The sequence below is a fragment of the Mustelus asterias genome, chromosome 10 (assembly GCF_964213995.1).
Source record: "Mustelus asterias chromosome 10, sMusAst1.hap1.1, whole genome shotgun sequence".
NCBI lineage: Eukaryota > Metazoa > Chordata > Chondrichthyes > Carcharhiniformes > Triakidae > Mustelus > Mustelus asterias.
Window position 1 is genome coordinate 33154538 of NC_135810.1, and position 27181 is coordinate 33181718.

The 27181-nt window shown below is 44.1% G+C and overlaps 1 protein-coding gene across 1 annotated transcript in view; it reads left to right on the forward strand.

The window, feature by feature from the left end:
- The window catches only part of gpr180 (G protein-coupled receptor 180), a 174055-nt gene that overhangs the window by 137763 nt on the left and 9111 nt on the right, over window positions 1-27181 (forward strand). Inside the window, exon 7 of the mRNA XM_078221646.1 lies at window positions 11306-11497. Coding sequence (XP_078077772.1) covers window positions 11306-11497 — 192 coding nt within the window. The remainder of the gene's footprint in view (window positions 1-11305; window positions 11498-27181) is intronic.

Here is a 27181-nt window from a genome sequence, read left to right on the forward strand (position 1 = left end):
TAAATTAGTCCTACCAAAATGAATCACCTCACATTTATCAGGGTTAAACTCCATTTGCCATTTTTCAGCCCAGCTTTGCATCCTATCTATGTCTCTTTGCAGCCTACAGCACCCCTCCACCTCATCCACTACTCCACCAATCTTGGTGTCATCAGCAAATTTACTGATCCACCCTTCAGCCCCCTCCTCTAAGTCATTAATAAAAATCACAAAGAGCAGAGGACCAAGCACCGATCCCTGCGGCACTCCGCTAGCAACCTGCCTCCAGTCCGAAAATTTTCCATCCACCACCACCCTCTGTCTTCGATCAGATAGCCAGTTACCTATCCAATCGGCCAACTTTCCCTCTATCCCACACCTCCTTACTTTCATCATAAGCCGACCATGGGGGACCTTATCAAACGCCTTACTAAAATCCATGTATATGACATCAACCGCCCTACCTTCATCAACACACCTAGTTACCTCCTCAAAAAATTCTATCAAATTTGTGAGGCACGATTTGCCCTTCACAAATCCGTGCTGACTATCCCGGATTAATCCGCATCTTTCTAAATGGTCGTAAATCCCATCCCTAAGGACCTTTTCCATCAATTTACCAACCACCGAAGTCAGAATAACCGGTCTATAATTACCAGGGTCATTTCTATTCCCTTTCTTAAACAGAGGAACAACATTTGCCACTCTCCAGTCCTCTGGCACCATCCCCGTGGACAGTGAGGACCCAAAGATCAAAGCCAAAGGCTCTGCAATCTCATCCCTCGCCTCCCAAAGAATCCTAGGATACATTTCATCAGGCCCAGGGGACTTATCGACCTTCAGTTTATTCAAAACTGCCAGTACATCCTCCCTCCGAACATCTATTTCCTCCAGCCTATTAGCCTGTAACACCTTCTCTTCCTGAAAAACATGGCCCCTCTCCTTGGTGAACACTGAAGAAAAGTATTCATTCATCACCTCGCCTATCTCTACTGATTCCATACACAAGTTCCCACCACTGTCCTTGACCGGCCCTAACCTCACCCTGGTCATTCTTTTATTCCTCACATAAGAGTAAAAAGCCTTGGGGTTTTCCTTGATCCGACCCGCCAAGGACTTCTCATGTCCCCTCCTAGCTCTCCTCAGCCCCTTTTTCAGCTCATTCCTTGCTAACTTGTAACCCTCAATCGAGCCATCTGAACCTTGTTTCCTCATCCCTACATAAGCTTCCCTCTTCCTTTTCACAAGACATTCCACCTCTTTTGTGAACCACGGTTCCCTCACTCGGCCATTTCCTCCCTGCCTGACAGGGACATACCTATCAAGGACACCCAGTATTTGTTCCTTGAAAAAGTTCCACTTTTCATCAGTGTCTTTCCCTGACAGTTTCTGTTCCCATCTTATGCCCCCTAATTCTTGCCTAATCGCATCATAATTACCTCTCCCCCAATTGTAAGCCTTGCCCTGCCGTCCGGCCCTATCCCTCTCCATTGCAATAACAAAAGACACCGAATTGTGGTCACTATCTCCAAAGTTCTCTCCCACAACCAAATCTAACACTTGGCCCGGTTCATTTCCCAGTACCAAATCCAATGTGGCCTCACCTCTTGTCGGCCTATCCACATATTGTGTCAGGAAACCCTCCTGCACACACTGCACAAAAAGTGCCCCATCCAAACTATTCGACCTACAAAGGTTCCAATCAATATTTGGAAAGTTAAAGTCCCCCATGACAACTACCCTGTGACCCCCACACGTATCCATAATCTGCTTAGCAATTTCTTCCTCCACATCTCTATTACTATTTGGGGGCCTATAGTAAACTCCTAACAATGTGACCGCTCCTTTCCTGTTTCTAACTGCAGCCCATATTACCTCAGTGTGCATATCCCCCTCAAAGTGCTTTTCCGCAGCCGTTAAACTATCCTTGATTAACAATGCTACTCCTCCACCTCTTTTACCAGCTTCCCTACACTTAGTGAAACATCTATACCCCGGAACGTCCAACAACCATTCCTGTCCTTGTTCTACCCACGTCTCCGTAATGGCCACAACATCGTAGTCCCAAGTAGCAATCCACGCCCCAAGTTCATCCACCTTGTTCCGGATGCTCCTTGCATTGAAGTAGACACACTTCAACCCACCTTCCTGTCTACCGGTACCCACCCTTGACCTTGATACCTTCCCCAATACCTCACCACCCTCAACACTGACTTCCGGACTACAACTCCTTTTCCCACTCCCCTGACAAATTAGTTTAAATCCCCCTGAAGAGCCGTAGCAAATTTCCCTCCCAGGATATTGGTGCCCCTCTGGTTCAGGTGCACCCCGTCCTGTTTGTAGAGGTCCCACCTTCCCCAGAACGTGTTCCAATTATCCACGTATCTGAAACCCTCCCTCCTGCACCATCCCTGCAACCACATGTTTAAGTGCACTCTCTCCCTGTTCCTCAACTCGCTATCACGTGGCACCGGTAGCGTACCAGAGATGACCACCAGAGATGACCAGAGATGATCATGTTTTGATCATAGAACAGTACAGCACAGAACAGGCCCTTCGGCCCACGATGTTGTGCCGAGCTTTATCCGAAACCAAGATCAAGCTATCCCACTCCCTATCATCCTGGTGTGCTCCATGTGCCTATCCAATAACCGCTTAAATGTTCCTAAAGTGTCTGACTCCACTATCACTGCAGGCAGTCCATTCCACACCCCAACCACTCTCTGCGTAAAGAACCTACCTCTGATATCCTTCCTGTATCTCCCACCACGAACCCTATAGTTATGCCCCCTTGTAATAGCTCCATCCACCCGAGGAAATAGTCTTTGAACGTTCACTCTATCTATCCCCTTCATCACTTTATAAACCTCTATTAAGTCTCCCCTCAGCCTCCTCCGCTCCAGCGAGAACAGCCCCAGCTCTCTCAACCTTTCCTCATAAGACCTACCCTCCAAACCAGGCAGCATCCTGGTAAATCTCCTCTGCACTCTTTCCAGCGCTTCCACATCCTCCTGATAGTGAGGTGACCAGAACTGCACACAATATTCCAAATGTGGTCTCACCAAGGTCCTGTACAGTTGCAGCATAACCCCACGGCTCTTAAACTCCAACCCCCTGTTAATAAAAGCTAACACACTATAGGCCTTCTTCACAGCTCTATCCACTTGAGTGGCAACCTTTAGAGATCTGTGGATATGGACCCCAAGATCTCTCTATTCCTCCACAGTCTTCAGAACCCTACCTTTGACCCTGTAATCCACATTTAAATTAGTCCTACCAAAATGAATCACCTCACATTTATCAGGGTTAAACTCCACTTGCCATTTTTCAGCCCAGCTTTGCATCCTATCTATGTCTCTTTGCAGCCTACAACAGCCCTCCACCTCATCCACTACTCCACCAATCTTGGTGTCATCAGCAAATTTACTGATCCCTTAAACTTTCCCACTCTCACCTTGAACCTGTGCCCCCTTGTATTTGACACTTACACCCTTGGAAAAAGCCTCTGACTATCCACTCTGTCTATGCTTCTCATAATTTTGTAGACCTCTATCAGGTCTCCCCTCAGCCTCTGTCTTTCCAGTGAAAACAATCCTAGTTTTTTCAACCTCATGGAGGCATGGTTAGTAAGTTTACAGATGACACCAAGGTTGGTGGCGTAGTGGGTGGTGAAGAAAGCTATCTCGGATTGCAATGGTATCTTGATCAATTGGGCCAGTGGGCTGACGAATGGCTGATGGAGTTTAATTTAGATAAATGCAAGGTGATGCATTTTGGTAAATTGAACCAGAGCAGGACTTACTCAGTTAATGATAGGGCGTTGGGGAGAGTTACAGAATAAAGAGATCTCGGGATACATGTTCATAGCTCCTTGAAAGTGGAGTCACAGGTGGACAGAGTGGTGAAAAAGGCATTCGGCATGCTTGGTTTCATTGGTCAGAACATTGAATAGAGTTGGGACATCTTGTTGAAGTCGTACAAGACATTGGTAAGGCCACACTTGGAATACTGTGTACAGTTCTGGTCACCCTATTATAGAAAGGATATTACTAAACTAGAAAGAGTGCAGAAAAGATTTATAGGATGCTACTGGGACTTGATGGTTTGAGTTATAAGGAGAGGCTGGATAGACTGGGACTTTTTTCTCTGGAGCGTAGGAGGCTGAGGGGTGATCTTATAGAGGTCTATAAAATAATGAGGGGCATAGATCAGCTAGTCAATATCATTTCCCAAAGGTAGGGGGAATCTAAAACTAGATGGCATAGGTTTAAGGTGAGAGGGGAGAGATACAGAAGTGTCCAGAGGGGCACTTTTTTAATACAGAGGGCGGTGAGTGTCTGGAACAAGCTGCCAGAGGTAGTAGTAGAGGTGGGTACAATTTTGTCTTTTAAAAAGCATTTAGACAGTTAGATGGGTAAGATGGATATAGAGGGATGTGCGCCAAATGAAGGCAATTGAGGTTAGCTTAGGGTTTTTTAAAATAGGCGGCATGGACAAGTTGGGCCAAAGGGCCTGTTTCCGTGATGTTAAACTCTATGCCTCTCCTCAAAGCTGACACGTCCTTCTGATAGTGTGGTGACCAGAACTGCATGCAACACTCCAAATGCGGCCTAACCAAGGTTTTACATAGCTGCAGCACGATATCGCAACTCTTGTACTCAGTGCCCCGGCAGATGAAGGCAAGCATGCCATATGCCTTCTTAATCACCTTGGCCACCTGTGTTGCCATTTTTAGGGACTCTAGTTCTTTGCTACAGAGAATAGTGTCAATCCTGCTCACTGTACTCTCATAGAGGTTTACAGCATGGAAACAGGCCCTTCGGCCCAACTTGTCCATGCTGCCCCTTTTTTAAACCCCTAAGCTAGTCCCAATTGCCCGCATTTGGCCCATATCCCTCTATACCCATCTTACCCATGTAACGCTTTTTAAAAGACAAAATTGTACTTGCCTCTACTACTACCTCTGGCAGTTTGTTCCAGACACTCACCACCCTCTGTGTGAAAAAATTGCCCCTCTGGACACTCTTGTATCTCTCCCCTCTCACTTAAACCTATGCCCTCCAGTTTTAGACTCCCCAACCTTTGGGAAAAGATATTGACTATCTCGCTGATCTATGCCCCTCATTATTTTATAGACCTCTATAAGATCACCCCTCAGCCTCCTAAGCTCCAGAGAAAAAAGTTCCAGTCTATCCAACCTCTCCTAATAACTCAAACCATCAAGTCCCGGTAGCATCCTAGTAAATCTTTTCTGCACTCTTTCTAGTTTAATAATATCCTTTCTCTAATAGGGTGACCAGAACTGTACACACCAAGTGTGGCCTTACCAATGTCTTGTACAAGACACCCCAACTTCTGCATTCAGTGTTCTGACCAATGAAACCAAACATGCCGAATGCCTTCTTCACCACTCTGTCCACTTTCAAGGAGCCATGAACGTGTACCCCTAGATGTCTTTGTTCTATAACTCTCCCCAATGCCTTACCATTAACTGAGTAAGTCCTGCCCTGGTTCGATCGACCAAAATGCATCACCTCACATTGATCTAAATTAAACTCCATCTGCCATTTGTCAGCCCACTGGCCCAATTGATCAAGATCCCATTGCAATCCTAGATAACCTTCTTCACTGTCAATGTTGGTGTCACCTGCAAACTTACTAACCATGCCTACTAAATTCTCATCCAAATCATGGTATGGAGGGTCTTAGCTATGAGGAGAGATTGGGTAAACTGGGCTTGTTCTCCCTGGAAAGACGGAGAATGAGGGGAGACCTGATAGAGGTGTACAAAATTATGAAGGGTATAGATAGGGTGAACAGTGGGAAGCTTTTTCCCAGGTCGGAGGTGACGATCACGAGGGGTCACGGGCTCAAGGTGAGAGGGGCGAGGTATAACTCAGATATCAGAGGGACGTTTTTTACACAGAGAGTGCTGGGGGCCTGGAATGCGCTGCCAAGTAGGGTGGTGGAGGCAGACACGTTGGCATCATTTAAGACTTACCTGGATAGTCACATGAGCAGTCTGGGAATGGAGGGATACAAACGAATGGTCTAGTGAGACCAATGAGCGGCACAGGCTTGGAGGGCCGAAGGGCCTGTTTCCTGTGCTGTACTGTTCTTTGTTCTATTAATATGAATGACAAATAACATTGGACCCAGCACCGATCTCTGAGGCACAAGGCACACCATTGGTCACAGGCCTCCAGTTTGAAAAACAACCCTTTACAACCACCCTCTGTCTTCTGTCATCAAGCCAATTTTGTATTCATTTGGCTACCTCACCCTGGATCCTGTGAGATTTAATCTCATGCAACAACCTACCATGTGGTACCTTGTCAAAGGCCTCTACTACCACTACATTGCTTTGTGCCCTCCCCACTTGAATGGTTTCCCGTACCACAGTGCCATGGTTAATCAGCTCATCCACCCTGTAGTCCCCACTCTCGTCCAAACAAGCAGAACAAAGAACAGTACAGCACAGGAAACAGGCCCTTCGGCCCTCCAAGCCTGTGCCGCTCCTTGGTCCAACTAGACCAATCGTTTGCATCCCTCCATTCCCAGGCTGCTCATGTGACTATCCAGGTAAGTCTTAAACGATGTCAGCGTGCCTGCCTCCACCACCCTACTTGGCAGCGCATTCCAGGCTCCCACCACCCTTTGTGTAAAAAACATGCCTCTAATATCTGAGTTATACTTCGCCCCTCTCACCTTGAGCCTGTGACCCCTCGTGATCGTCACTTCTGATCTGGGAAAAAGCTTCCCACCGTTCACCCTATCTATCCCCTTCATAATCTTGTACACCTCTATTAGATCTCCCCTCATTCTCCGTCTTTCCAGGGAGAACAAGCCCAGTTTACCCAATCTCTCCTCATAGCTAAGACCCTCCATACCAGGCAACATCCTGGTAAACCTTCTCTGTGCTCTCTCTAACGCCTCCACGTCCTTCTGGTAGTGTGGCGACCAGAACTGGACACAGTGGTCCAAATGTGGCCTAACCAGCGTTCTACACACCTGCATCATCAGACTCCAGCTTTTATACTCTATACCCCGTCCTATAAAGGCAAGCATACCATATGCCTTCTTCACCACCTTCTCCACCTGTGTTGCCACCTTCAAGGATTTGTGGACTTGCACACCTAGGTCCCTCTGTGTTTCTATACTCTTGATGGCTCTGCCATTTATTGTATAACTCCTCCCTACATTATTTCTTCCAAAATGCATCACTTCGCATTTATCCGGATTAAATTCCATCTGCCACCTCTCCGCCCAATTTTCCAGACTATCTATATCCTGCTGTATTGCCCGACAATGCTCATCGCTATCCGCAAGTCCAGCCATCTTCGTGTCATCCGCAAACTTGCTGATAACATCAGTTACACCTTCTTCCAAATCATTTATATATATCACAAATAGCAGAGGTCCCAGTACAGAGCCCTACGGAACACCACTGGTCACAGACCTCCAGCCGGAAAAAGATCCTTCGACCGCTACCCTCTGTCTCCTATGGCCAAGCCAGTTCTCCACCCATCTAGCCACTTCTTCTTGTATCCCATGAGCCTTAACCTTCTTAACCAACCTGCCATGTGGGACTTTGTCAAATGCCTTACTGAAATCCATATAGACGACATCCACGGCCCTTCCTTCGTCAACCGTTTTTGTCACTTCCTCAAAAAACTCCACCAAATTTGTAAGGCACGACCTCCCTCTTACAAAACCATGCTGTCTGTCACTAATGAGATTGTTCCGTTCTAAATGCACATACATCCTGTCTCTAAGAATCCTCTCCCAACAACTTCCCTACCACGGACATCAAGCTCACCGGCCTAAAATTTCCCGGGTTATCCCTGCTACCCTTCTTAAACGACGGGACCACACTCGCTATCCTCCAATCCTCAGGGACCTCACCTGTGTCCAAAGAAGCGACAAAGATTTCCTTCCAAGGCCCAGCAATTTCATCTCTCGTCTCCCTGAGCAGTCTAGGATAGATGCCATCAGGCCCTGGGACTTTGTCAGTTTTAATGTTCCCTAAAAAACCTAACACTTCCTCCCTTGTAATGGAGATTTTCTCTAACGGGTCAACACCTCCCTCCGAGACACTCGCGGTTAACACGTCCCTCTCCTTCATGAATACCGATACGAAGTATTCATTTAGGAACTCCCCTATTCCCTTGGGTTCTAAGCATAATTCCCCTCCTTTGTCCCCGAGAGGTCCGATTTTCTCCCTGACAACTCTTTTGTTCCTAACGTATGAATAGAATGCCTTAGGATTCTCCTTAATCCTGCCTGCCAAGAACATCTCGTGACCTCTTTTTGCCCTTCTAACTCCTCGTTTGAGTTCTTTCCTACTCTCTCTGTATTCCTCCAGAGCTCCATCTGTTTTCTGTTGCCTGGACTTAACGTACGCCTCCCTTTTCATTTTAATCAGTTCCTCAATTTCCCTGGTTATCCACGGCTCTCGAATTCTACCTTTCCTATCTTTCCTTTTTAGAGGCACATGCCTATCCTGCAGCCTTATCAATAGTTCCTTAAAAGACTCCCACATACCAGACGCGGACTTACCCTCGCACATCCTCTCCCAATCAACGTCCACCAATTCCTGCCTAATCCGGCTATAGTTAGCCTTCCCCCAATTTAGCACCTTGCCCGTAGGACAGCACTCATCCTTGTCCATTACTATCCTAAAGTTAACAGAGTTGTGGTCACTATTTGCCACATGTTCCCCTACCGAAACTTTGACGACTTGACCGGGCTCATTTCCCAGAACTAGGTCCAGTATAGCGCCCTCTCTAGTTGGGCTATCTACATACTGTTCCAAAGAACCTTCCAGTATGCATTCCAGTATGCAAGAGTATAGAAACACAGAGGGACCTACCTGTGCAAGTCCACAAATCCTTGAAGGTGGCAGCACAGGTGGAGAAGGTGGTGAAGAAGGCATATGGTATGCTTGCCTTTGTAGGACGGGGTATAGAGTATAAAAGCTGGAGTCTGATGTTGCAGCTATATAGAACGCTGGTTAGGCCACATTTGGAGTACTGCGTCCAGTTCTGGTCGCCGCACTACCAGAAGGACGTGGAGGCTTTAGAGAAAGTGCAGAGAAGGTTTACCAGGATGTTGCCTGGTATGGAGGGTCTTAGCTATGAGGAGAGATTGGGTAAACTGGGCTTGTTCTCCCTGGGAAGACGGAGAATGAGGGGAGACCTAATAGAGGTGTACAAAATTATGAAGCGGAGAGATAGGGTGAACAGTAGGAAGCTTTTTCCCAGGTCGGAGGTGACGATCACGAGGGGTCACGGGCTCAAGGTGAGAGGGGCGAGGTATAACTCAGATATCAGAGGGACGTTTTTTTACACAGAGTGCTGGGGCCTGGAATGCGCTGCCAAGTAGGGTGGTGGAGGCAGACACGCTGGTGTCGTTTCAGACTTACCTGGATAGTCATATGAGCAGTCTGGGAATGGAGGGATACAAACGAATGGTCTAGTTGGACCAAGGAGCGGCACAGGCTTGGAGGGCCGAAGGGCCTGTTTCCTGTGCTGTAGTGTTCTTTGTTTTTTTGAGAAGGATGGTGTGGTAGGAACAGAAACCTAATTGAAGGAATTCAAATGTGGAGTTCCAGGAAGAATGAACATAGATTTGGGAAGCGACACTTGGACTTTGGAGAGGAAAGGGAGGTTTGAGATGGGATGATTGTTTACAAAGACTGAGGGGTTAAGGTTTAGTTTTTTGAGGAGAGGATTGATTACGCAGATTTGGAGTAGAGAGGGAGAGTATCTGAGGAGGGAGACCTGTTAACAACATCAGATAACATGGGAGCCTGGAATGGAAGTTGAGTGATCAGTGGTTTAATGTGAATAGATCAAGAGAACAGGAAGCAGATTTCATCAACAAGGTGGGCATGAGGGGGGACGAGAGAAAGCAGCAAGATCAGGGGTATTGCAGGGTGGTATCTTTGAGAATGCTTGACCTGTTGACCAGATAAATGGAGGGAAGTAACAAATGCAAATGATCAGATAGGCTCAATCTTAGTGACAAAGAAGCCCATGAGATTCTTGCAGTTGTTGGAGATGAGGGTGGAGGAAAAGCTCCAGTTTTAAGAAGACGTTTGCAGTAGCGAAAAGGAGAGTTATTTTTTCTGTCCAGGATGATACTTTAATAGTGAATGATTTTAGTAGGCAAGAGTAGGATCCAACGGTATAACCAGCAGTGAATGTCTCTACTAGTTGTCTTCCATATCCAGTCAAGTCCGCATTCCTTGGACTTCAGGGAGTGGAGTTGCGAGTCACACCACAGACAACAGCCAGGGTCAGAGAGAGTAATGGTTTTTTTGGGGACTGGGGCATTATAACTGGAGGTAAGTGTATGGTTGAGCAGATTGGTAGCTGCAGAAAGGTTACAGTGACTAGAGAGCCAAAGGCGTAAGTGAAATGGGAGAATTTATTTCTAAGAACAGACAGAGAAAGTAGAGTTTGGAGGGGAAAAGGGTGATGTGGATGGGGAGCAATACAAAAAAGCGATCAGTGATGGTTTATCTGTGATTGACACAATGGGTGGAATTTTACCAGCTCGCCTGCCCATCTACGGCATCTCAGGTGTTGTGGAGCTCGCGATCGGCCATAAGCCCCTAAGATTGTGGGGGGTGGGCAGCCTCACAAACTCGCTCTCTGTCTGTCAGACCCCTGCTGCTGAAATTGCGCATGTGCAGTTTCAGGGTCTGCATATGCGCAATAGCTCCCTCTACAGTTGCACACAGAGGTCTGCATGATTTAAGCCCAGCCTTCAGCAGCTAGAAACAGTCAAGCCCATATTTTCAATGAATAAGTGCATAAGATTGGGCATGAAAACGCGCCCAAAAAATGAATCAAGAACTCTCCCATTTTCATGCTAGCTGGACGCTTACAATCAATCTCGTAAAATTCCACCCAATATGAGTAGCAAGGGCAGGTGAGATGGCAAAGCCAAGAGGGTGGCCGTTAATATGATTTGGGTGGTTTATATGAAGAAGGAGATTAAAGGCAGTTAGGAGGACGGTGAACTCCTGAGTTCAAGCAATGCCCAACTAAACATTTAGCTATTAGTTTGATATGCTAGACACAACATTGCATAACCACAACCATACAAAACTGCTGAAGTTGTTTCTGTGTCTTTATAACAGGACTTGTGTGGTATTTGCATTGAAGGTCCATACAAGAAATTATTGGAGGTCCCACTGATTTATGATTATTAACAGTTCAAAATGGATTCAGAAATATAGCACTTATTTTTCTTTAATACTATTTTAATATTTTCGGTAAAGATCTGTTTAATTTTTGTGTCTGCTTTATTTTTGCAGGGTATTTTATTGCTTTGGGAACAGTTTGAAGATACTGATCACCATAGTTACCATGCACACCAGAGCGTGGCAGCTCTGTTGCTCATTGTTTTACGGGTGTGTCTGGCCCTGCTCTTAGCCTCTAGTCTTTACCAGATCATTACTATGGAAAGAAACACACTTAAGAGAGATTTCTACATCAGCTTTGCTAAGGTGGGTATGAACTTTTATGATCAGTATCTGGACTAAGTTATTAACCTCATTTTCCATTTGAATTAAAAGTCAGTTGGAGGATTCTGTGACCAATGGAAATAAATCATGCACCTGTAAGGAAAACATTAACAATGATATTAGATTAATTCAATACATGCCAAAGTTCCTAATTTACTCACAATAATTACAGATTTAAGCACTAACGTATTTCTGATCTATTTTTAAGCACATTTACTCTAGAGAAATTCGAGGATGGAACCTTTGCTTCCCTGATAATGGCAGTACTTGGTAGCTATGTATGAGGCAGCATCAATTAGAAGGGGAACAGCACTTTCAAATTTAGGGAATCCTTAAAAATGTGGATTTCTACCCATGTTTATCAACAGTATGACATTTCTGTGAGTAAGATAAGACAGGCAAAGTCAACCTCAGCAAGAAATCAGAAGCAGTCACTTCCACTTATACAGGTCTCTGGCTATAAGTAATGAGACAAACCTTTGGAGACTTCTTTTACCATTCAAAGTCTAACTTGGGCAGTATGTATCAGAGAACTAGATTCTGATGTCAGTGTGTGATTTGCAGTGCTTCCTTTTATGCAGTCAAATAAAGCAAATGTAAAACTGGCAGTGGATTTTGCCAAATTATTATGTTGATGTCTGCTAAAAGGAAAGAAAGAAGGAAAAAGGGAGGAGGTGGGATAAGGTGACTCAATTTCTGTGCAGAAATTATGTTTGAATATTTGTAAACTGCTAGTCAGTCCTGGAGCAAATAAATCTTCACTGGATGTATATCCAATCCGAAAACCAATTCAGGCAAAACTTTGCCCATAATGTACTAAAAAGATAAAGCATATGAATGATACATTTCAACAACAGTTAAACAATCAGTGTTGGTTTTATGGACCTACTGGGTGGGTTCAAACAGTCATAATTACACAAATCCTAAATTTTGTAGCATTAGAAGTGTAAGTATTTTTGGCTGTTTGTACTTTCAAAGATGGATTAAAATGTAATTGGAAATGAAGTTCAATTAAATCTTAACTAACTTACCTGCTCCAACCTTCCAACAGAAATGTATAACAAGGCATCACTTCCGGTTTTGAAAGGAGACTGTTTGATTTGATGCCCGCACAAGCATCCAAAATAATAGAAGTTATGGTATCCAGGTATAAAACAATCAGTTGGGGAAAATGCTGTGTTTCTGTGGTGTAGATTCTATATAATATGTTTCTTGCATAGTTTGTGCAAGATTGAGTGTTCTTGCATAGTATGTTTTATGGAAAAACCATTTTAACTTGTTAAGTTTGAGTATTATGATTTTTCCACTATAGTTATAAAATCCCCTGAATATGAAGGTATAATTAGTTTTGGACTGCTCTAGCAAAGAGTTAGTATCAAAGTAACTTTGATTACTTTGGGCTACATTTAGGGTAAAATGGGCCTATTTTATACTGTAAATTTCTATATTATTCTTAAAAGCTCTGTGATTGGAAAAAGAAACATTGTAGCTATATTGATCTTTAAACTCTTCCCAAAGTAATAAAAAACATTGCAAAAATAAGGCAGAGACAAAAATAAATGAGATATTTACTGAAAATATTAAAATCGTATTAAAATCAAATTGTCATCAAAATCAAATGAATGTAGAGAATTATTTCTCTATAAATCTGTTCAGTTATCAACATGAGATCTTATCCACAGGGAGCATTTCTTTTCCATTAGCTTAAATCAGGAACAGTGCATGCTTCATCTTTTTACAAAGTAGGTGCTTACAGAAATCTACAGCCACAGAGTAGGACAAGAATGATGCTGCCAGTGATGTGAAGGCTGCCATGGCATGAATTTCTCTGCTTCCAAATCCTTCTAGGCTGGAATAGATAGTATTTCAAATGTCAACAAGTTCAGGGCCGCTGCAACTTGCACATTGTGTGGCAGGAAAAGAGAAGCAGGTAGATCATGTATATACCTTCGCCCATCATGCAGCATACTATTAACTGCATACATGGATTTGCGAGCGCCACATCTAAAAGCAGAAATGTACCACAGTTGCAAAATATACCATTTCCTGAATATGCTGTTGTCATGGAATCATACAGTGATTACAGATGGAAGGTCATTCGGCCTTGTATCCATGCAAGCTCTCTGCAAGAGCACTTCAGCTAATTGCACTCCCCTGCCTTTTCCCTGTAGCTGCATTTTTTCTCTTAAGATAATTATCCAATTCTCTTTTGAAAGCAACAATTGAATCAGCCTCCACCATTCTCTCAGGTAGTGCAGATCCTAACCATTTGTGAAATAAAAAAGGTTTTTCCTTATGTCACCTTTTGCTCTTTTGCCATTCAACTTAAATTGGTGTCCTCAGTTTCTCAACTCTTTTGATAATGAAAACAGTTTCTCCCAATCTAATTTGCCTTATACTTTTGAGCACCTCTATCAATCTCTTCACAACCTTCTCTTCTCTGAGGCCCATAATCCCAGCTTCTCCAATCTATCCATGTAATTGAAAGCCTTCATCCATGGAACCATTCTCATTTTTTTTTTTGCATTCTCTTTATTGCTTTCACATTCTTCCTAAAGTGCAATGTCCAAAATTGGACACAATTAGGGGACGATCTTACTGTTGCGGCCTGCCAGCCGATGGACAGGGTGCCAACACTGAAAACAACTCAACCAAAAGTAAGGAAGTTAGGATAAATCTTTATAAAACACTTGTTTGACCACAACTGGAGTTGCCAATGCAAAATGCTGCTATTTGGCAACATTTCCTGTGTTAGAGACGTTGATGTATGGCACGCCATAGTATTAGGAGCTGTAAACGTTTTGTGTTTACACTTTCACTCTGCTGCTGACAAGGGAGTGGCTAGTGTCGCAACCTGCACTATGGTAATTAGAGTCATAGATCATAGAGGTTTACAGCATGGAAACAGGCCCTTCAGCCCAACTTGTCCATGCTGTCCAGTTTTTACCATTAAGTTAGTCTGAATTGCCCATGTTTGGCCCATACCCCTCTATACCAATCTTGTATGTGCATTTAGAACGGAATAATCTCATTAGTGACAGACAGCATGGTTTTGTAAGAGGGAGGTCGTGCCTTACAAATTTGGTGGAGTTTTTTGAGGAAGTGACAAAAACAGTTGATGAAGGAAGGGCCGTGGATGTCGTTTATATGGATTTCAGTAAGGCATTTGACAAAGTCCCACATGGCAGGTTGGTTAAGAAGGTTAAGGCTCATGGGATACAAGGAGAAGTGGCTAGATGGGTGGAGAACTGGCTTGGCCATAGGAGACAGAGGGTAGTGGTCAAAGGGTCTTTTTCCGGCTGGAGGTCTGTGACCAGTGGTGTTCCGCAGGGCTCTGTACTGGGACCTCTGCTATTTGTGATATATATAAATGATTTGGAAGAAGGTGTAACTGGTGTAATCAGCAAGTTTGCGGATGACACGAAGATGGCTGGACTTGCGGATAGCGAAGAGCATTGTCGGGCAATACAGCAGGATATAAATAGGCTGGAAAATTGGGCGGAGAGGTGGCAGATGGAGTTTAATCCGGATAAATGCGAAGTGATGCATTTTGGAAGGAATAATGTAGGGAGGAGTTATACAATAAATGGCAGAGTCATCAGGAGTATAGAAACACAGAGGGACCTAGGTGTGCAAGTCCACAAATCCTTGAAGGTGGCAACACAGGTGGAGAAGGTGGTGAAGAAGGCATATGGTATGCTTGCCTTTATAGGACGGGGTATAGAGTATAAAAGCTGGAGTCTGATGATGCAGCTGTATAGAACGCTGGTTAGGCCACATTTGGAGTACTGCGTCCAGTTCTGGTCGCCGCACTACCAGAAGGACGTGGAGGCGTTAGAGAGAGTGCAGAGAAGGTTTACCAGGATGTTGCCTGGTATGGAGGGTCTTAGCTATGAGGAGAGATTGGGTAGACTGGGGTTGTTCTCCTTGGAAAGACGGAGAATGAGGGGAGATCTAATAGAGGTGTACAAGAGTATGAAGGGTATAGATAGGGTGAACAGTGGGAAGCTTTTTCCCAGGTCGGAGGTGACGATCACGAGGGGTCACGGGCTCAAGCTGAGCGGGGCGAAGTATAACTCAGATATCAGAGGGACGTTTTTTACACAGAGGGTGGTGGGAGCCTGGAATGCGCTGCCAAGTAGGGTGGTGGAGGCAGGCACGCTGACATCGTTTAAGACTTACCTGGATAGTCACATGAGCAGCCTGGGAATGGAGGGATACAATCGATTGGTCTCGTTGGACCAAGGAGCGGCACAGGCTTGGAGGGCCGAAGGGCCTGTTTCCTGTGCTGTACTGTTCTTTGTTCTTTGTACCCATGTAACTGTCTAAATGGTGAGTTTGCTTTAACACAATGAGCATGACCGGTAAGGCAGATGTACTGGTAGGACTCTGAAGAGTGCAGTTGAACAGAGGGATCTGGGAATACAGGTACAGAATTCCCTAAATGTGACGCACAGGTGGATAGGGTCGTAAAGAGTGCCTTTGGTACATTGGCCTTTATAAATCGGAGTATCGAGTATAAAAGTTGGAGTGTTATGGGAAGGTTATATAAGGCATTGGTGAGGCCGAATTTGGAGTATTGTGTACAGTTTTGGTCACCTAGTTACAGGAAGGATGTAAATAAGATTGAAAGATTGCAGAGAAGGTTCACAAGGATGTTGCCGGGACTTGAGAAGCTGAGTTACAGAGAGAGATTGAATAGGTTGGGACTTTATTCCCTGGAGCGTAGAAGATTGAGGGGAGATTTGATAGAGGTGTATAAGATTTTGATGGGTATAGATAGAGTGAATGCAAGCAGGCTTTTTCCGCTGAGGCTAGGGGAGAAAAAAACCAGAGGGCATGGGTTAAGGGTGAAAGGAGAAAAGTTTAAAGGGAATATTAGGGGGGGCTTCTTCACGCAGAGAGTGGTGGGAGTGTGGAATGAGCTGCCGGATAAAGTGCTAAATACGGGGTCACTTTTAACACTTAAGAAAAACTTGGACGAGTTCATGGATGAGAGGGGTGTGGAGGGATATGGTCCAAGTGCAGGTCAGTGGGACTAGGCATAAAATGGTTCGGCACAGACAAGAAGGGCCAAAAGGCCTGTTTCTGAGCTGTAATTTTCTATGGTTCTATGGTTCTAACTTAAAGCTTGGATTAGTACATGGAACTATGATGTTGTGGCAATTATGGAGACTTGGATAAAGAAGGGCAGGACTGCTGGCTTAGCATTCCAGGACTTAGATGCTTCAGGTGAGGTAGAGAGGGTAATGAAAGAGATGGGGGTGTTGCTTTACTGATTAGGGAGAATGTCACAACTATACAGAGGGAGGACATCTTGGTTGGATCATGCAGTGAGGCCATATGGGTAGAACTCAGGAACAGGAGCGGTGCAATCTCGCTGCTGGGGTTGTACTACAGACCACCCAACAGGCATCATGAAGTGGAGGAACTGAAATGTCAGCAGATTATGGGAAGATGTAAAAATAAGAGGGTTGTTGTGATGGACGATTTTAACTTTCCCAACATAGACTGGGATTCCTTTTGTGCAAGGGGATTTGACGAGGCAGAGTTTGTTCAGGGTGTCCAAAAGTGCTTCTTGAGGCAAAAAGTAGATCGTCCAACTCAGGAAGGGGTTATCCTGGTTCTGGGAAACGAGCCCGGACAGATGATTGATGTCTCAGTGGGGGACCATTTTGGGAACAGTGATCACAATTCTATAAGTTTCAAGCTACTTGTAGAAAAGGATAGAAGTAGTCCCAGAGTGAAAGTACTAAAGTGGGGGAAGGCTAACCACGACAGTATTAGGCAGGAGCTAGGGAATGGAGACTGGGGGCGGCTGTTTGAGGGTAAATCCACATCTTTTAAGAGTCTTTTAAAAGTCAGTTGTTAACAATTCAGGACATGTATGTCCCTGTAAAAGTAAAGGATAAAGATTGCAAGATTCGGGAACCCTGGATGACAAGAGAGATCATGAGCTTAGTGAAAAAGAAGGAGGGAGGGATACATTTTAGGAAATTGAAAATGGATAACGCTCTTGAGGAATACAAGGATAACAGAAAAGAGCTTAAACGGGGACTAAGGAAGGCAAAAAAGGGCCATGAAATATCCTTGGCAGGTAGTATTAAGGAGAATCCCAAGGCTTTTTATGCAAATATAAGGAGGAAGATAAAGAGTAGGTCTATTCAAGGACAGTGGAGGGAAATTGTGGAGAAGCCAGATGAGATGGGTAAGGCCCTTAACGAGTACTTTGCTTCGGTATTCACAAAGGAGAAGGATGTGGTAGATGGTGAGTGTCGAAAGGAGGATGTTGACATTCTAGGACATGTTGAGATAAAAAGAGAGGTGGTATGGGAGGTTTTGAAAAACATTAAGGTGGCCAAGTCCCCAGGGCCAGATAGGGTCTATTCAGAATACTGAGAGAGGCGAGGGAAGAAATTGCTGAGGCCTTGGCCAAAATCTTTGTCTCCTCTTTAGGCACGGGCAAGGTACCAGAGGATTGGAGAGTAGTTAACATTGTTCCTCTGTTTAAGAAGGGCAGAAGAGACAATCCATCAAATTACAGGCCTGTGAACCTTACATCAGTGGTGGAGAAATTATTGGGGAAGATTCTTAGGGACAGAATGTACTCACATCTAGAAGAGAATAGGCTTATTAGCGATAGGCTGCATGGTTTGTGAAGGGGAGGTTGTGTCCCACAAACTTGATTGAGTTCTTTGAGGAAGTGACAAGAAAAATTGAACAGGGCAGTGGATGTTTTATATATGGATTTTAGTAAAGCCTTAAGTTTCCTCATGGTAGGCTGATACAGAAGGTGAAGTCATATGTGATCTGAGGTGAGCCGGTAAGGTGGATTCAAAACTGGATTGGGCATAGAAAACAGAGAGTAGCAGTGGGAGGATACTTTTCTAAATGGAGGTCTGTGACAAGCGGTGTTCCAAAGGATCTGTGCTGGGGCTTATATACATAAATGATTTGAAGGAAAATGTAGGAAGTCTAATTAGTAAATTTGCCAATGATACAAAAATTGGGGGAGTAGTGGATAGTGAGGAGGATTGTCAGAAGATACAGCAAGATATAAATCGGCTGGAGACCTGGGCTGAAAGATGGCACATGGAATTTAACCCAGACAAATGTGAGGTGATGCGATTTGTAAAGTCTACTGTAAAAGGAAAATATACAATAAGTGATAGAGCTCTTAGAAATATTCGCATACAGAGGGAGCTAGGCATGCAGATCCACAGTTCCCTAAGGTAGCAACTCAGGTGGACAAGGTGGTCAAAAAGGCATATGACAAGCTGGCCTTCATCGGTCAGGGTGTTGAGTACAGGAATTGGAAAATTGTGCTGCAGCTGTATAAGACTTTGGTTAGGCCGCATTTGGAGTATTGTGTACAATTCTGGTCATCACACTACCAGAAGGATGTTGATGCATTGGAAAGGGTGCGTAGAAACATAGAAACTAGAAGCAGGAGTCGGCCATTCGAGCCTGCTCTGCCATTCGTTATGATCATGGCTGATCATTGAATTCAATATCCTGAATTCAATATCCTGAACCCCCCGCACCTCCCTTGATCGCTTTCGCCCCAAGAGCTATATCTAATATCTTCTTGAAATCAGACAACGTTTTGGCCTCAACTACATTCTAGGGTAGTAAACTCCACACATTTACTACCCTTTGGGTGAAGAAATTTCTCCTCACCTCAGTTCTAAAAGATTTACCCTTTATCTTCCAACTATGACCCCTAGTTCTGGACTCCCCCACCATTGGGAACACTCTTTCTGAATCTACCCTGTCTAATCTTGTTAGAATTTTATAAGTTTCTGAGATCCCCCTCACTCTTCTAAACTCCAGTAAATATCATCCGAACCGACTTAGTCTCTCTTAGGGCGACACGGTAGCACAGTGGTTAGCGCTGCTGCTTCACAGCTCCAGGGACCTGGGTTCGATTCCCGGCTTGGGTCACTGTCTGTGTGGAGTTTGCACATTCTCCCTGTGTCTGCGTGGGTTTCCTCCGGGTGCTCCGGTTTCCTCCCACAGTCCAAAGATGTGCAGGCTAGGTTGATTGGCCATTCTAAATTGCCCCTTAGTGTCCCGGGATGCATAGGTTAGAGGGGTTAGTGGATAAATATGTAGGGATATGTGGATAGGGCCTGGGTGGGATTGTGGTTGGTGCAGACTCGATGAGCCAAATGGCCTCTTTCTGCACTGTAGGATTCTATGATTCTAGTAGCACTGAGAATATGACAGACCTGCATCAGCCTGGTAAACCTTCGCTGTACTCCCTCTATAGCATGGATATCCTTCCTCAGATAAGGACACTAAAACTGCACACAATACTCCAGGTGTGGCCTCACCAACGCCCGATACAATTGTAGCAAAACATCCCTATCCTCAAATCCTTTCGCTATGAAGGCCAATATACTATTTGCCTTCTTTACTGCCTGCTGCACCTGCACGCTTACTTTCAGCGACTGGTGCACGAGGACTCCAAGGTCTTGTTGAATATCACCTCTCTCAATTTACACCCATTCAAGTAATAATCTGTCTTCCTATTATTGCTACCAAAGTAGATAACCTCACATTTATCCACATTATATTGCATCTGCTATGCAGATACCCTCACACTCAGCATGTCCAAATCATGCTGAAGCATCTCTACATCCTCCTCGCAGCTTACCCTCCCACCCAACTTTGTATCATCTGCAAATTTGGAGATAATACATTCAGTTCCCTCAAACCTGTCTCTAGTTTCATTCGCAATTCTCTCTAAGGTCGAGGCCATATGTATAAGTTCCTGTGCTGCTTTTGCTGTCCCATAAAGTGGTAAAGTTATCATAAAGAACCGTTCTGTCTCACTTATGGTGAATATAGGGTACCACATATGCTAAGTAACACGATCCTACCCAATCCCAAGGAAGCCATGGGTAGGCATTGTTTCCACAGACAAAACAGGTACCATCATATGCAGTCATGCTGCTCATATAAGTAGAGGAGAGGCTGACCAGGACATCAGCAATGGGGCAATGGACTGTAATCTGTTGCACCAAAGCCCAGGCACCACTGATTACATTAACCTGCTGGGTACAGTAGCTACGGCCAATCAGTATGGTTCCGTTTCCTACCAAGCAGATAGATCCCCTCTTGTTGGTTTTTCACAACATGCCTGATGGGGTTTTAAATGTCACTTTCCTTGTCCCATCTTGGGTTCCATTCTGATTCAAAATCCCCTCTACCATTCCCGGAGTTGACAAAAGGGTAGGGAATAAAGGACTTTCCCCCCTTTCCTTCGTGCATGGGAATATGTAAGCAGACCCAGCATTTGCTCAAAATTTTGACTGCAATACATACAAGTGAGACATATATATGAAAGTGTTCATGTGATAGGGTCGGATTTTAGAGGATTGGTACAATGATTGTTTGGATCGGCCAAATCTCGTGTTAATGTACTCATCCTCCCGAGCCTTCTGCTGATGCCGGATGCAGGTCGATCCCGGTCCCTCAGCTAAACACTGAAAATTCCAGTTACACCACGTTACATTGCATGGGAGACCCCAATCGCCTTGCCCCTCCAACAGAGTTGCAACATGGCATGGTTAAGGAATCCCAAGCAGCGGTCCTTGCGGGTTACCTCCCAGGGACTTATTCCATGTGTCGGAAGGTTACAATAGATAGAGCCATCGTTACAGAGATGCTTGCGATGCTCTATCCTCAAGTCTACACAATTCCATCTATACTTCCCCTCCGTAACTAGCAGGGCAAGAGTCGTTAGAAGCAGCAAGAAAATCATCCTATCACTTAACTAATAACCCGCGCGACCGTTATACAATGGTCCAAAGGCTATACTGCCCGCGCGCCACTGCCCGCGAACCCGTTCGGCTTGCTTGGAGGTCAACCGTCTCGCATATCTGTGAATTAAGCACACTACATAATTTTAACCTCATAGGGGCCCTTTCATTTAGGGGCGAACCCAGGTTTATCAAGTAGTGCTTTTACTAGGATGCAACTTCCCGCCCATCAGGGAGCATTTCAATCTCTCTCTGTGTCTCTTTGTTCCGGATTGTCTTTTACCAATTTGCGCATCCCTTTTAGTTGGGTGCTTAGTTCCAAAACATATCTCCTGAATTCATCTTTTAGTGAACCTACATCATCGCCCATTCTGTCATTAATTCATAAGGGGTTAATCCGGTTGTCCGGTTTGTGGTAACTCTTAATCTCATCAGTATAGTGGGCAATATCTCTGTCCACAATTTCCCCGATGTCTGTATGGCTTTAGCTAGTACATTATGCATTTAACTACACACCCATCTTCCATAGAAAGCTTAGTGTGAATTAAATACTTTACACTGTTTTTTGGTTGCAGTTGGACATCTATTCATTTGTATATAATCTCATCAAAAGACATCGCATTCCCCATTAAAATCACATACCATACAGCTCCAATCTTTATATAATGTACCCCGACATTATCTCTAATTTAATCATTTGTATGGCGAGGAAAACAGGAAGCTCATACAGAATTATGTTTTATCAATACACAACATATAATATATAACTATATTATACAAAATTGGTGAAGGCTTTTCATGATTTGATTTTATTCTCGGGTCCATATGGCAGTGCTATACTGTATGATAAAAATAATCAAGCGGCAGTTATATGATACCACTTTACACAGTAAAACCGTAATATCCAAACCCTTTTAATCCAAGCCGTCTCCAATTTTAAACTGAGCTCCAGATCAAACCGCCCCCGCACTCGAGGAAAACAACAGGTGTCAAATCAAAGAGGTACAATACATACTAGTTAATTAATCAGTAACATTTTGGTTTGATTTCAACTGGCTAGATTTTAAGCTTGACAGTGCTCAATATTTGGCAAACTTTGAACAATAGATAGCACATAAAATTCCAACGGCAGTACATAATATTAACCAGGTTACAGAATATTAAACTATCAGACATTTGTACGGGCAATTTGCATTGGCAACTAAGATTTAATTGATTAATCTCCTGCTGGAACTTGAAATAAGCAGAATTACGATTCATTTCACTAACTTAAAATAATTTAAACTGACTCATAGACAGTACATTGACCTCATTTTTTTGTTCTTGCTCATCTACTTTTCCATAAAATTACTTAATTTCTTCTCCCAATTTCTCAACTAATTCTCTCATAATCTTCACTTCAAGACAAAGGAGAGAGCACATGGTTCCCTCCAAGGTTTAAATCCTTTCTTAACAAAATTCAAACACAGGTTTATCAAAATTCAAATTGGCTATTTCAAACTTCAATTTATGTACTTCGATTTTGAAATTCCAATTTACCTTCTAATTTTATTTAAACTCTGTATCAAACCCACTGTTGTAAAATCACAGCAGGGAAAAACATCAAAACAAACAACTCTGTTAAACACACATAGACACACATGGAAGCTTCCAACACTCATTCAAACTTAACATCTTAAACTGAGATGTAAGTAAAACATTTAAAAGAATATAGAACTTGGATTAAGACAGTCACTTTTATTCTTCTTTCTTCCAAACTGTAATTACACTCAAAACAGAAGTAAATTCAAGAAATCTTATCACTTTAATCTTTAACAGTCTTAACAGCTCTCCTGAGGCTAATCTAAGGTCATTTATTACCCGCAATAAACACTCCACAAGAACAAATAAAGGCTTCAACAATTCCTGCTCTCAATCTAATACAACAACAACCACCTACATTCGACTAGCAACCAGATCACACAAACACACTGAAAAACAAAAACTAAGATCTATCTGCCTCCAGATATACCACTAGTCCATTCTACCAATTCATCATAATTCGGGGTACTGAGAATTCCCATTTTAAGGATTTTTTGGTGAACACTAAAGAATTCATCCTTGAAAGCCTGGATGAACGCTCGATCTCCTCGACATGGGTTTCCTTGTCCGGAGCACTCCTGATATACCTGGAACAACCATCCCCCATATTCAGAAGCTCCTTCCCCTTTTAACTGTTTTGTTGTGGTTATTCCGCTCCAGTTAGTAGGAGCATTCCCTACCACTCTCAGAGTTTCAAACTGGGCAAAGGGTGTCTGCTGGGCATCTATCTCTGATGTTAGGGCGACTACATGTGTCCACCATCCCCCACTATAATCCTGTGCTGGAAGAGCGGGTCCACCTGCTACCTGCCTCCACTTACCCGCTGGACAGGCTGCCCTTACCAGCTGGTGTACGTCTCTCAGGTGTAATAGGTATCCTACTCAGATTGTGTCTAATTCTTCCCAGAATTTAGTGTTTGCGCTTCTGGGTTGTAATTTACCCAAGGAAGCCATTATCTGCTGCCTCTCACCTGGGGTGAATGGTTCATAATTTACTTTTGGCTGCGCATCTGTTCCCCCTTGGGTTACTAGCACTAAGTTGTATTCTAGCGCTTCCCACTCCTCTGGAGGAGCGGTTAGTCCCTGTTGTGTGGACTCATAAGGAGGTAGAGGAATGGTTTCACCTCTCCATTGCTTTTCTTCTAATACTTGGTTTTGTTTCTCCAGTTCCCTTACTCTGGATTCTAACTCCCTAATCCTTTCTTTATCCTCACTCCACTTCTAAGTAGAGGCGACCACCTGCTCAATTAGTCCAGCTAACTGATGTATTAACAATACTCCTATTTTCTTTGTCATGTTTCTCTTTTCTTTACCCAACCACTTATGCTGTTGGCCCAGGGGGTAGGATAAGTTCTACCCCCCTTTTCTCATCTGTTTAATGAATTTGTTCCTCTTAGTCATACACTCGTGTATCAGGGATTCCGGAGTTCCCCGCGGTCTTTGTGATCCTGCCATAATACAGATAAGTTTTATACTCACTACCTGGAGTCTTCTATTTTCCCTTCTCACTCTCCCACTCCTAGGTTGCTCTTATCGGAGTCCGGTGTTACCTGTCAGGGGTGATCAAATCCCTCCGTACCACCACTTACACTATTAAGCTTACACTATTAAGCTTACACCATTAAGCCGGCTTTTACTCCGGTGGTCACTCAGACAGTCTCTCTTTCTCACTCACGTCTGAACATCACACCTCAGGCACCTTTTCTCCAGACTTTACACTCACTTCAGAATCCATAACAGACAAATGCCTCCTTGTCTGTATGTGTTCAGTTCAGACGTCTTTCACACTCTCACTCTCTCATCACATATGATCAGCCCACTGTAGTTTGACTCACCCTATTAGGTTCAGAACTCTATTCCAGGACCCAGTTGTGGCCATTCAACCTGAGCCCGCAAACAGAGTCCCCGCAAACAGATCCCGGGGGTCTCCTGGGTTTCGGCACCAATTGTAGTAGGTAAAAATACCTCTTGAGACTGGTCTGAATCAAAATTTATTCTCACAAGCTTGCAGGAGAGGTCTGGCAACCTTAACAGCGATTCACCAAAACCTCTCACTGAACACAAGAAAGTGGGGACATTTATACAGCATGGCTCCCAGCACCAGTCACGACACAAACACTGGTCTGGTCATGAATTAAAGTCCAATTGACAGTCCTTGACCATGAAGCACGATGCATCTGGCCATAAATCAGAGTGTATCTGATTCTCAGGTCACGAAGCACTAGTCTCTGGCAGCTGTAGTCACAATGTAGTCTCTGGTTTCCTGCTCTTCCGTGGCTTCCCTTTGAAGTGACTGTGTGCGGTTAACGGCCCCAGCGGGAGTCCTTCTGTCAAACATCATGGAATTGCTTTCCTTCCGCACACAAGCTGGTAGAAAAGGTATTCTCTCAAACACACTCATATTTACATTTGACTATCTATTGTTATAAGAATAAAAGTTAACTTGTATTGTCAGAAGCAGTATAAACAAGGGGATTAGTCATAATGAAGGGTTATGCTTGTGATACATTCTAAGTACAAAGTTCAACCTTTTAGGTACAAAATACATTGAGTACAAGAAACATTAACCCTTTCCCTTCTTCACTGAGGTATAGGTATACCTTCAATGCTGTTAGGGAGGGAAATCCATGATTTTGACCCAACAACAGTGAAAGATGAGTGATACATTTCCAAGTCAGGAAGATGAGTAACTTGGAGGGGTCCAAGGTGTTTACAGGTATCTGCTACCCTTGCTCTTCTAGATAGTAGTGGTCATGAATTTGGAGGGTGCTGCGTAAGGAACCTTGGTGAGTTCCTGCAGTGTATCTTGTTGAAGGTACACATTGCAGCTATTGTTTGTCGGTATTGGAGGGATTTAGTGTTTGTAGGCAATTGAATGTTTGTGGAAAGGGTAGAAATCAAGCGGGCGGTGTTCTTGAGTGTTGTTGGAGCTGCACTCATCCAGGCAAGTAGAGAGTATTTCACCACACTCCTGACTTGCGCCTTGTAGATGGTAGACAGGCTTTGGGGAGTCAGAATTTGAGTTACTCCCTGCAGAACACCTAGTCTTTGACTTACTCTTTTAGCCACAGTATTTATCTGGCTAGTCCAGTTCAGTTTCTGGTCAATGATAACCCCCAGGATGTTGATAGTGGAGTATTCAGCGATGGTAATGACACTGAATTTTGAGGGGCAGTGGTTAGATCCTTTCATGTTGGAGATGGTCATTTCCTGGCACTTTTGCAAATATTACTTGCCACTTGTCAGCCCAAGCCTGGATATTGTCCAAGGCTTGCTGTATTTGGACAGAGACTGCTTCAGTATCTCAGTCATGTATTGTGCTGAACATCCAGCAAACATCGCCACTTCTGACCTTATGGTGGAAGGAAGGTCATTGATGTAGGAGATGAAGATGGTTGGGGCTTGGACACTATCCTGAGGAACTCCATTGACGTCCTGGAGCTGAGATGCTTGACCTCCAATAACCACAACCATCTTCGTTTGTGCCAAATGTGACTCCAACAGCGGAGCGTTTTCCACCTGATTCTTATTGACTCCAGTTTTGCTAGGGTTCCTTGATACCATGCTTGGTCAAATGCTGCCTTGATGTCAAAGGCAGTCACTCTCATCTCTGGCGTTCAGCTTTTTTTTCCATTTTTGAACCAAGGCTGTAATGAAGTCAGGAACTGAGTGATCCTGGCGGGACCTAAACTAACTATCAGCGTGCAGGTTATTGTGGAGTAAGTGCCACATGATAGCACTATTGATGACCCCTTCCATCACTTTACAGATGAGCAAGCGTAAACTGATGGGGCATTAATTGGCCAGGTTGGATTTGTCCTGTTTTTTGTGTGCAGGACATACCTGCAAAATTTTCTATATTGCAGGTCAGTGCCCGTGTTGTAGCTGTACTGGAACAGCTTAGCTAGGGGAGCAGCAAATTTTGGAGCACAAGTCTTCTGTACTATGAATTTGAATAGATCTAGCAATTCAAGACTGGGCATCCAATGAGATGGCCCAGCATTTACTCCACTCTACTATTACCACCATGCCAGGGGATCAACCCTGGTTCAATGAAGAGTCCAAGATGGCATGGCAGGAGCAACACTAGGTATACCTAAAAACGAGAATATCATAGAATCCCTGCAATGTAGAAGGAGGCCATTCAGTCCATCAAGTCTGCACTGACTCTCCAACAGAGCATTTTACGCAAGCCTTATCCCTGTAACCCCCATATTTACCCCGATAATTCCCCTAACCTATATGTCTTGGGACACTAAGGTATAATTTAACACGGCCAATCAACCTATCGTGCACATCTTTGGACTGTGGGAGGAAAC